The 9,683-nt window shown below is 39.3% G+C and overlaps 1 protein-coding gene across 2 annotated transcripts; it reads left to right on the top strand.

Moving 5' to 3' along the window:
- Positions 1-2,977: 2,977 nt before the first annotated feature.
- On the top strand, positions 2,978-9,400 carry LOC123168266 (protein tesmin/TSO1-like CXC 5). 2 transcript variants are annotated; one of them, XM_044586139.1, is made up of 8 exons: positions 2,978-3,469; positions 4,185-4,268; positions 4,943-5,120; positions 6,519-6,827; positions 7,055-7,143; positions 7,486-7,589; positions 8,105-8,482; positions 8,959-9,400. In XM_044586139.1, the coding sequence occupies exons 1-8, from the start codon at positions 3,363-3,365 to the stop codon at positions 9,141-9,143; spliced, it is 1,434 nt and encodes a 477-aa protein (XP_044442074.1). In that variant the 5' UTR covers positions 2,978-3,362; the 3' UTR covers positions 9,144-9,400. The 2 variants fall into 2 exon arrangements, with proteins under 2 accessions (XP_044442074.1, XP_044442073.1); XM_044586138.1 differs by having other exon boundaries at positions 2,978-3,496.
- Positions 9,401-9,683: the final 283 nt, after the last annotated feature.

The following is a 9,683-nucleotide window of genomic DNA, read 5'->3' as shown; positions in this document are numbered from 1 at the left end:
CTGAATGATTACCTGTCAGCAGTAGACGTAGTTCCTCGATGCCGCAGAAGATATCTTCCGGACTGAGGAGTTATGATGCTTGCTCCGCAAGGAATGTTCCCGTTGTGCTCATTTTTTTACCGTTGGACTCGTGTCGTTTGGCCATTGGTTGACGCACATGTCCATTTCAGTCATTTCCCATCAGGGGAGGTTGCGGCTATAAATAGCCACCCCGCTCTAACGTTGTCTGTTGGCTGCTCCACTTAAGATTTTTGAGTAGATTTATTGAGCATCCCCTCTCCGAGTGATTTGAGTTTAAAATCCACCGAGAGAAAACTAGGAACCAAACTTAGATAGTGATTGAGCATCATAGTAGTTCTGAGTTAGAGTTCTTGTACCTATTACTCTTGAGAGTTGCACACTCTAGGTGTCAGCTCAAGTGTTGAAGAGTTGTTGTCTTCACCGAGCAAGATCTTAAGCAACCAAGAGTAATTGTGGTTCACGAAGGAAGTTTGTCGAAGGTTTGGAGATTGCCGGTAAGCATCTACCACGAGTGAAATCAACTGGAATCTGATGAGCTCCTAGTTGAAGGAGAATAGGACAAAGAGAGGTTTGCTCCTTTGTTCAATCACAAGTCCCTCCAACTAGACGTAGTCCTTTGGCAGAAGGATGAATTGGTCTACCAAATACACTTGTCGCCATCGAGCACTACTGATCCTTTCTACTCACCCTGTATTTCATTCAGGAGTTACCATTCGTGTTCGGCAACGATTATGTATTTTCCTACAATCTGATCTGTTACCCTTCGTTTGAAAACTGCTATATCTCTCTCTTACCTTTTGTGCAATACCCTAGTGCAATCTCATCAAACTACATTTACCTTGCTGTCAGCATTTAGTTTTCATTCATGCTTTTGCAATTGCTAGTGAGTTTCATTACCATCGTGATAGTTAAGCCTGTCATCTACTATGCTCGTGCAATCATTGCGTCGTATCTTGAAGATTTTGTTCCTATACTAGCTTAAGTTTCATATCTTTCTAGCTTATTCCGTTGTTGTGTCTGGGTCAGATTCAAAACGTTTGAAAGAATTTTTGAATCTCCCATCCCCCCTCTGGTCGATATACTCTTGGTCCCTATAGTTACTAATAAATTCAACTAAATGACTGATTCACCGATTAGTCCCTACTCAGCACCCAACCGATATGGTACCAATTACCGATATCTTGAACATTGGTGTTTTTGAGTGGAAGATCCCACATGCCGCAAGATTCATGCCTATATTTTTTTTAACACAATACACACCGAGAAGCTCATACACACGCACATACACCCACCCCTATGAACGCATGCACGCACGCACACCCTACACCTATGAGCACCTGCGAGAGACTGAACCGACACATCATCTTGAGATTGACGAAGTTGCCACAAACTTTCATAGCCGACGAGAACGTTTCCTCCCATTGAGCTCACGCCGCTGAAAGTCCTGAAATAAATTCAAGAAAATGCGAGCAGCGGTATTGAGCTTAGGACTTCAACCCTGGTGGGTTGGGAATACCACTGTCCTCCTAACCATCCAACCACAGGTTAGTTCACCATGGTTATATGTTTACTACTTTTTATACTTTATACTTTGGGCTTTACTATCTATGCATGTTGACCCGACCTAGCGTCGATATATGAATGTCTGTCAAGGCAGATGAACGAAAGAGTCTTAAAAGTCTCCTATGAAAGAATTAATGTTTTAGTATCTTAGCGGTTACGACAATGGCACTTTTTCGATGTGGAACGAATCGAGCTCGAGATTATGTGATATAACCTAATTAAGATTATATTTTTGGACTGAGTCTACCGTATCTTTGGACTAAATTTACTATATTTTGCTCGAGCCTACTATTATTACTTATCGATGGAGTGTATTGCGGGTTTTAGAGGGATTGTACAAAATATTTAGGAATGCCAGAAAAATCATGGAATTACCTGAACAGAAACAACAAAGTATAGGACATAAAAGGAAGGAATGAAGGAAAAAACTAATAGTAGTAAGCACTGCCCCAGAGCTCCGTTTAGCAATATGTTGGATTTTTTTAGGGTTAGCAGTATGTTGGATTATGATAACCTATATTTTGTTATTTTTGTTGTTAGGCTAACCAATTTTTGCATGCTTCGTGGCCAGTTTTCTATAAAAAAGGTTCTAGCACAACACACTTCAGCAAGCGCAAACGGGCTTATGAGCATATTTACTTGTTTCTTATCTTGTTGTCAGGGAAAAAAACTTGTTTCTTATATTTCTTTAGGATAATTTGTTTTTTTTCTTATGTAGCAACCTTATTGAAAAGATGCTCCTAGATGATACTCCCTCTGTAAACTAATATAAGAGCGTTTAAATCACTACTTTAGTATTTTAAATGCTCTTATATTAGTTTACGGAGGGAGTAGAATACTTCGGGGGCGTTATTAGTTTTTCACCCTAACCTACCGAATTAGGTAGGTGCGGCAATGATGCATAATGGAAAAAATGGAGCATGAAATTTGTTGTTCGTTTCTGGGAAATATAGTGAAGTTGAGCTCTATTCGACGTTATTGATGAAAAGCAGTTTTCTCTATTCTTACCAAGGATCTAATAATATTTATTTTGAGTAGTATCTATCCGATTATACATGGATGGGAAATCAATGGCCAAGATCCATATACTACAATGAAATTTGAAAGTTTCAGCGGAAAATTTTAGAGCAATATCAAAACTAAGCGTACATCCCTTATCTCTTGAATAAAGAAGAACTTGTACCGCTCAAATGTATAAGTAAGTTGAAAAAAAAGAAAAAAAAATTACAGCTGACAATTCATACCTGTAGATAATAAATAAACAAAATAAAGGCGGAAATAAAACCTGCTGGTATAGTAAAAACAATAAATAAGCAGCATCGGCAAGAAAGAAAAAGGAAAGTAAGTCGGAATATAACACATGAGATTCAAAAACTCGGGAGAGACCAAACAGACCTCCTCCTGCGTGCGTTGCCCATCAGCTCTTCCTCCCTTGCCCCCTCCCACACCACCCTCCTCCTGCCCCTCCCGAATCCGCCCGCGGCACGAATTCCTCTCCTCCAAATCCTCCTCGCGCCCCTCCCGGATTCAGCTCCCTGGATTTGATCCCTCCTCTTGGCGCCCTTCATTTCTCCGGCTTCCTCCTCTGCTGTTGAGTCCGGAGTCGCCCAAGAACTCGGGTTCTTGGCTTCTTGATCCAAACCCTGCCAATTCCGCGGGCCAGCGCGCGAGGCCTCGGTTCCGAGGTCCCCTGGGGCTGTTTGGGCGCCTCAATCGGAGAGCCCGCCCGGGGAATCCGTTTCCCTGACCTAAACGGGTGGGAATTTCTTTGATTCGCGATGGAGCCGGAGCAGCAGCACAACGCCCAGCCTCCGGCGCCCCCTGCAGCTGCGCCGCCGCAGCCGCCGCAGCCGAGGCCAGTGGCCCCTATGATGCACTCGGCCAGGTCGTGGCCACTCTCCTTCACGCCTATGTAAGCAATTACTGTTTTGCTTTCACAATTTGAAATCTGCCTCTGTTCTTTGCTCACGTGGTGGCATGAAGAACTTGGCTCGATTCAGGCGTTTTGAATTTTATTTTGCCAGTGTGATTTTCAAGCGAAAATTGCCGTCTTATGGAGCCAGGAAGGATTTTATTTTTTATTTTTTTTTTGAGGTTAGAGAAATTTTGGTAGTTGCGGATTTGATATGCTTGTGGACGTGATGCTAGTCTGCACTGGCCTGTAGTATATTGGACACAGTAGCTAGTGACAAGGCTGTGGTTACTGAATTTGCTATCTGACTTTTAGGGTTTCAATTTAAGTACAAAAATGCTACTTGAAGTGGTATGCATTGAGAAGAACGTTGGCTATATATCATTCACCATGATGCCATGCTTTGCTTCTTTTCTTCTTCTTTTTTTGCCTTAGTGGGTCTTGTACCAGAAGCGCTGATGGAAAGAGTCTGCTGAAAATCTCACTGTTATAGTAGAGCCATCTCCGTTCTCCATTCTTAAGGGAAATAAAATTCCATGATGTTATTGGTTACTTGTGGAACCACTTTGTTGCTTGTAACTCATGAGTCACTTATTGCTTCTTTGGTCAGATATAACAAATGCAAGCAAAATACTGCATCTATAAAAAGTTTCTTACTAATGATCTGTTTTTTACTTGTATTTTTCAGAAAGCCACTGGTCGAAATTAAGAGTGTTACTCCACCAAAGAGAAAGAAGCAGTGCAATTGCAAAAACTCACACTGTCTAAAGCTGTGAGTTCTCTAGCACAACATGAGTATTTGTTTTTAGAATGCACATCAAGTAATAGAAATATTCAGTTTAAGTGAACCTTTGCAAATGCATACTATAACATTCTGTTGTCATGCAAGGAAAGTTAGCATTGTGTTAGTGATTAACTGAACTGTGTGGTGTCATTTGAAAAAAAAAAAGGAAACCTCCTGTACCTTTTAAGATATCAACTAGATAGGAATAAGATGATCAATTACAGTAACATAGTTTCCTCCATTTGCCTTGTCCTCATTAATGGAGAATTTGCAGGTAGCATATCACGTTGTGATGTGTGTAGAAACTTTGTGTTTCCTTTTGGTCCAAAGTGATGTTTGTAGTCATTGGCAAAAATATGAAGCATAAAATACATTGAGCTTAACTCGCAAGATCAGTTTGTTTTGAAAATAAATTCGTAGGTTCAGCTTTCATGCTCTTGTTTCATTTTGGGGGGTCAATGATAATGTTGTATTCTCAAGTTTATACCAAATTACCACTTCGGCAGTTTTATTATTTTAACACATTCATGTAAAGTTTAAGGTTTCTTCTTCTATATGTTTAGTTGACTAATCCCATCCAATTTATAAATGAACTCATTTATTATCAAATTTAATATCTTTTGAATAGAAGGTGCAACACTGACATGATATTTATTTTTTAGGTACTGTGAGTGTTTTGCAGCAGGACTTTATTGCGACGGCTGCAATTGTAAACAATGTGGAAATAAAGTTGAGAATGAACATGCTAGGCAGGAGGCTATTAACAGTACTAAGCTACGGAATCCAAAGGCTTTTCAACCTAAGATTGAAAACGTTCCAAGTGCTCTTAGTGTTCGAAAGGTACATTCTTTCCCCTTGTAGAATGGTTTAAATGCATCATACAACAGTAGAAGTGAGGTTATATAAAATGGATAATTGAATTTTGACACATAAGAAACATCAGTTCTGCACTTCCACCTTCGTTTTTATGATGTTCCTACATGATGTAATAATTATATGTTACAACTTACAAGATATGCTTGTGTACACGCCTATTAAGCATGCTGTAAGGCTGTAAGTTCGAAGGAATCCTAGAATCGATGCCAAGGACAGTCCATAAACCATACTTAAAGAACCTATTCAAGAACGAGCTAACATGAGATTTTTTTTTGAACCGAACATGAGCATATTTGTATGAACTAAACTTGATGACTTTGTACTAAACAGTGATCAAAAAAGCACATTGCATGACTATTTGAAGACTATTCGGTATTAACAGTTAGTTTGTATGAAATGTGTCACAGTAGACTTCTGAATTACGTGGTATTCATGCAGAAACTCTAGTGGACTATCTGTATCTTAAAGATCATATATTTCCAATTAGCGTGTATTGTTTTGGTTATACATATAGAACATCCAATCTCTGCCAACTATTAACCAAGTGCAGAAACTAATTTCTCAAGTTTTATGTGAAGATGTATTCAGTTGTTTTTAGTTGCTGCACGTGATTTGTTTTTGCCAATCCGATAAAAAGAGGCTGCAGAACAAAATTTATTTATGTGAGGAGAAAAGTACAGAGACTGGAGGCCAGAAGAAGGAATACTATTCTTGGGTTATAATTCAAATCCAAGAATTATCTCACTGTTTTATCACTCAACTCAATACACCTTTATCATTTTGAAAACTGGCTCCACTTCATCCTTGTTTGGCACATCTGTGCCAGACGGTTTATTCCTAGTACCACGCAACGGTCTGTTTGATGATCATTCCCGTGCCTGAAGGTGTGTAGGACCAGTAAGCAGATTTCATTGCAACAGTCAGTAACAGGGACATGTTCATTTATGCCTTTTGGCTTAATCTTAGGCCACGAGTCACTTTCCGTGGACGAACCTTGCGGCTAAAACTTTGGGTATTGGAGCATTATACTCTACGAATTTTTTCATTACCGAAGCCAACATTATCAGTTCCGCTTCATCGACTCCGCTTTCATGACTGCTTCCTTTCAGATGGCAACGCTAATAGCTCACATTAATTTTTGCATTATATGTTGATGCCTGAACCGGAATCCCTTTTGTCCTGCCCATCTAGTTAAATTGACTATCTTATGTTCCATATTTTAGTCTGACCTGCCTCTCCTTTTGCATTATTTATTTAGTTGCCTTATTAATAAATAATAATTAAGTTTACTGCATTTAAATAAAATAAAATATTTTCTTGTGATTCTTTTTCGTGCACTTAACTAATCTTCGCTGCCATCAGGATGCTGGAGCACCTTCAGTTCCAAAACATAATAAAGGTTGTCACTGCAAAAAATCAGGGTGTCTCAAGAAGTACTGTGAATGCTTTCAAGCAAATATCCTTTGTTCCAAGAATTGTAAATGTATGGATTGCAAGAACTTCGAAGGAAGTGAGGAGCTACAGGCTATAATTCAAGGGGATAATGCATCTGATAAAAATAACATTCAGCAAGCAGCTAACGTCACTCTGAATGGTGCCATTGGATCCTCTGGGTATAAATATTCACCTGTACGCAGAAAAAGACACCCAGAAGACCCCCTTGGTCCAGAGGTAATTTCAAGATTAGCTGGTTGACTGGTTCTGCAACTTCAAATAATCTGACATATTAAATTCTGATCTCGTGTGACACATCTATTTCGTTGGTAGTATCCTTTTATTTCTGCCTGCTCTTGTGTCAAAAATCCAGTTGGGTGTACATCCACTTGATCACTGTTACTGATTTTTATCTAACTTCATCTATAAATTTTGATGGCTGGTAATTGTTTCATGTGTTCTAGGCTAACCACTTGGATGCTTCACAAGTTGCTTCTTCTAGTGGACTTGAAGGCTGTATTGGTTATCAGAGTAGATCTAAAATGGTCTATAGGTAAGTAAAAAATGCTGGACTGGTTAATTTGAATACTGGATAACCTCCTTGCAAAAAGAAATAAATGAATAAAACCTTAGAACAAAACTGATCCAACTAAACTCCTAGCCAAATTAATATCAACAATGTATATGTCTTTCACTAAAATATTGTTTTCATTAGACAAAGCAAGATAGTTTTACTTGTCAATAGTTGAAGTTATTCTTTTACTGCCCGCTCTATAGCTTATGAAAGTAGGTAGTGCCTTGTAAAATTATTGGTTACGAAAGAACAGATGTCAATGCAGTTGTACATTGATGCCTCTTTCGTGCATTGCTTATTAATAAATATGCACTTTTATAGGTCTCCGCTAGCAAACACTATCCATCCTACGGATGTTAATGATCTTGCAAATCATTTGGTGATTGTATGCAGAAAGGCAACAGAAACATTCCTGACAATAGCTGGTAACTTCTTTTATCCTTTTCATTTGACTTGGTTATTTTCATAAATTCCGTTAGCGAGCACTCGAATTAGGCGAACTATTCAATTATTCTTGGTGAAAAGATAAAACTACCTTTGTGTCCAGGAACAGAACATCTTTTCGTTTGTTAAGTTACAAATCTTGATTTTTTTTATAACCAAACCTGGCTCCTAAACTAACATGTTAATTGGACATAGATGTAGTATTTCAGATGCTTGCATAGTTGTTATAATTAATAAAACAAGAGTGTAAATATTATTATCAGAACTTCTGAGATATCATTTGCATCAGTTTGGCTACCTGTTTTCTGGTTTCTCATAAAATAAATGCCTGCATGTAGAAGAATAACTTTGCTTCATCGAAGATATATCTAGTTTGAACGATCATTTTGTTGCAAATTTGAAAGAAATAATAACATTTTCGTTTAAGCACCTAATGCAGGCAGCAGTGCTGTCGATCCAGATTTATTTTGAGCTAAAGTGTCATTCCCATTTGCAGATAATAAAGTCGAGATGGAAGTAGAGAGGGGAATTTACACAAATGCTGACCTAAACAATGATAAGATGAAAAACCGTGAAGTTCAGAATGGTGGTGTTAGTCAACCTGATGTTGCAACCCATATAGATCAGCGGACTGCTGGTGATCTCGAATCACCTTGCAATAACACCCAAGAGGATTATAGACCTGCCTCTCCAGGAACACAGGCGCTATTGTGTGACGAGCAGGGCACCGCGTTTGGATCAGATTATAGAACTTCATTTCCATCAGCATTTCATGATCAGGACACTCCAGAGCTAAGCGCTCTGCAAGAAAAGACGGTGTTGACAGGGTTTCGAGACTACCTCCGGCTGCTTATCACACGCGGGAAGATAAATGGTGAGAATAATTTTGCTAAGATCTTTCTACCCTTCCATGTTGATGACTTGACACTTATCTGAGATATCCAACTTGTTACAGTTGGGTATATTGCATGTAAATTCACCCTATGCTATTGCACTTGGTTTTCAAATTGGCCATTTTAAAGTAAATGACCTTCACAAAGAAAAATCAACATAATGAGTCTCAGTTATGACTTTCCTGATGAAATCAGAACTACACACAAGTTTGATAACAGTTGATAGTGAGCAGATATCATGACTCCAGGTGGTGAACTCTTGTCGAGTGTAGGCGCAAAGAATAATACTAGTCGAGTAGTTCATATCGACTGTGAACGAAATATTTAACATCCCATTCTTGTTCAGCATGATGTTAGCCCAGATATTTAGTAGATGATGCTTTCTATGCTGACAAGCTTTATTGTAAACCTTAACGTTTTCTTCTGTTGAATCTCATGTGACTTGAAATTTGGGCAGCTAATAACTCAGCCGGGTTGACAGAAGCCAACACATCGTCCGAGCATGCTATGGAGCTGGACGCTCGAAGAAACCATGGAGCAACCACCGGCCCCGGTGTGAGTTCCTTCCCATCAGAAGCTGTGGAAAGGCCAAAAGCCCCCGGCGACCCCGAGAATCCGAGAACAAGTGACCCCTCCGCATAGAGTTGTTGATTAGAAGGCCAGAGTCAGTGTGACTGTTAAAGTAGTAGGTTCGCCCACGAAATTTGTAATAACAAAGCCTCCCTATTCATGTGTATATGTGGATAGTTATAGTCTCTGTTGCCGGTTTCCGGCAACCGGCCCGCCATTGTAGCACCGGTCAGTCCCGAGGTGTAAAAGTAGGCAAAGATAGAGGTGTCCCTTGTGATTGTGTAATTAATTTGATCGATACTAATGATTTTCATATTCTTTTCTTCTTATTTTTTACTTGTAACGTTTGGAGTTGGTGGTGAGCTCGCTCCTCCGCGCCTGCTAATATGTGGAGCCAGCGATTACCACATGCCTTGGACAATTTTGTTCTTATACCTGTTTCTCTGCTACTGATATTGGAGTTAATTTTTTCGCGAACACGCAAAAGGCTTGCGTGAGTAGATGATGAAGCTGTTTCGCAAATTAAGTTATCTACACTAGAATACTGAATGCTTTTTTTTTCCTGCAATAAGCTTCTGTTTGATTACTGTTGCATTGACATGTCTAGCGTGA

The sequence above is a fragment of the Triticum aestivum genome, chromosome 7D, assembly GCF_018294505.1.
Source record: "Triticum aestivum cultivar Chinese Spring chromosome 7D, IWGSC CS RefSeq v2.1, whole genome shotgun sequence".
Taxonomy (NCBI): Eukaryota; Viridiplantae; Streptophyta; class Magnoliopsida; order Poales; family Poaceae; genus Triticum; species Triticum aestivum.
The sequence above is the reverse complement of the archived record's forward strand: the minus strand, read 5'-3'. Positions and strand labels throughout refer to the sequence as shown.

Excerpts from the sequence above, each read along its gene's own strand:
- LOC123168266 (XM_044586138.1), top strand. The coding sequence starts at position 3,363 with ATGGAGCCGGAGCAGCAGCACAACGCCCAGCCTCCGGCGCCCCCTGCA. Across the intron at positions 6,828-7,054 it reads AAGACCCCCTTGGTCCAGAG|GCTAACCACTTGGATGCTTC; the intron begins GTAATTTCAAGA and ends CATGTGTTCTAG. Across the intron at positions 7,144-7,485 it reads AGATCTAAAATGGTCTATAG|GTCTCCGCTAGCAAACACTA; the intron begins GTAAGTAAAAAA and ends GCACTTTTATAG.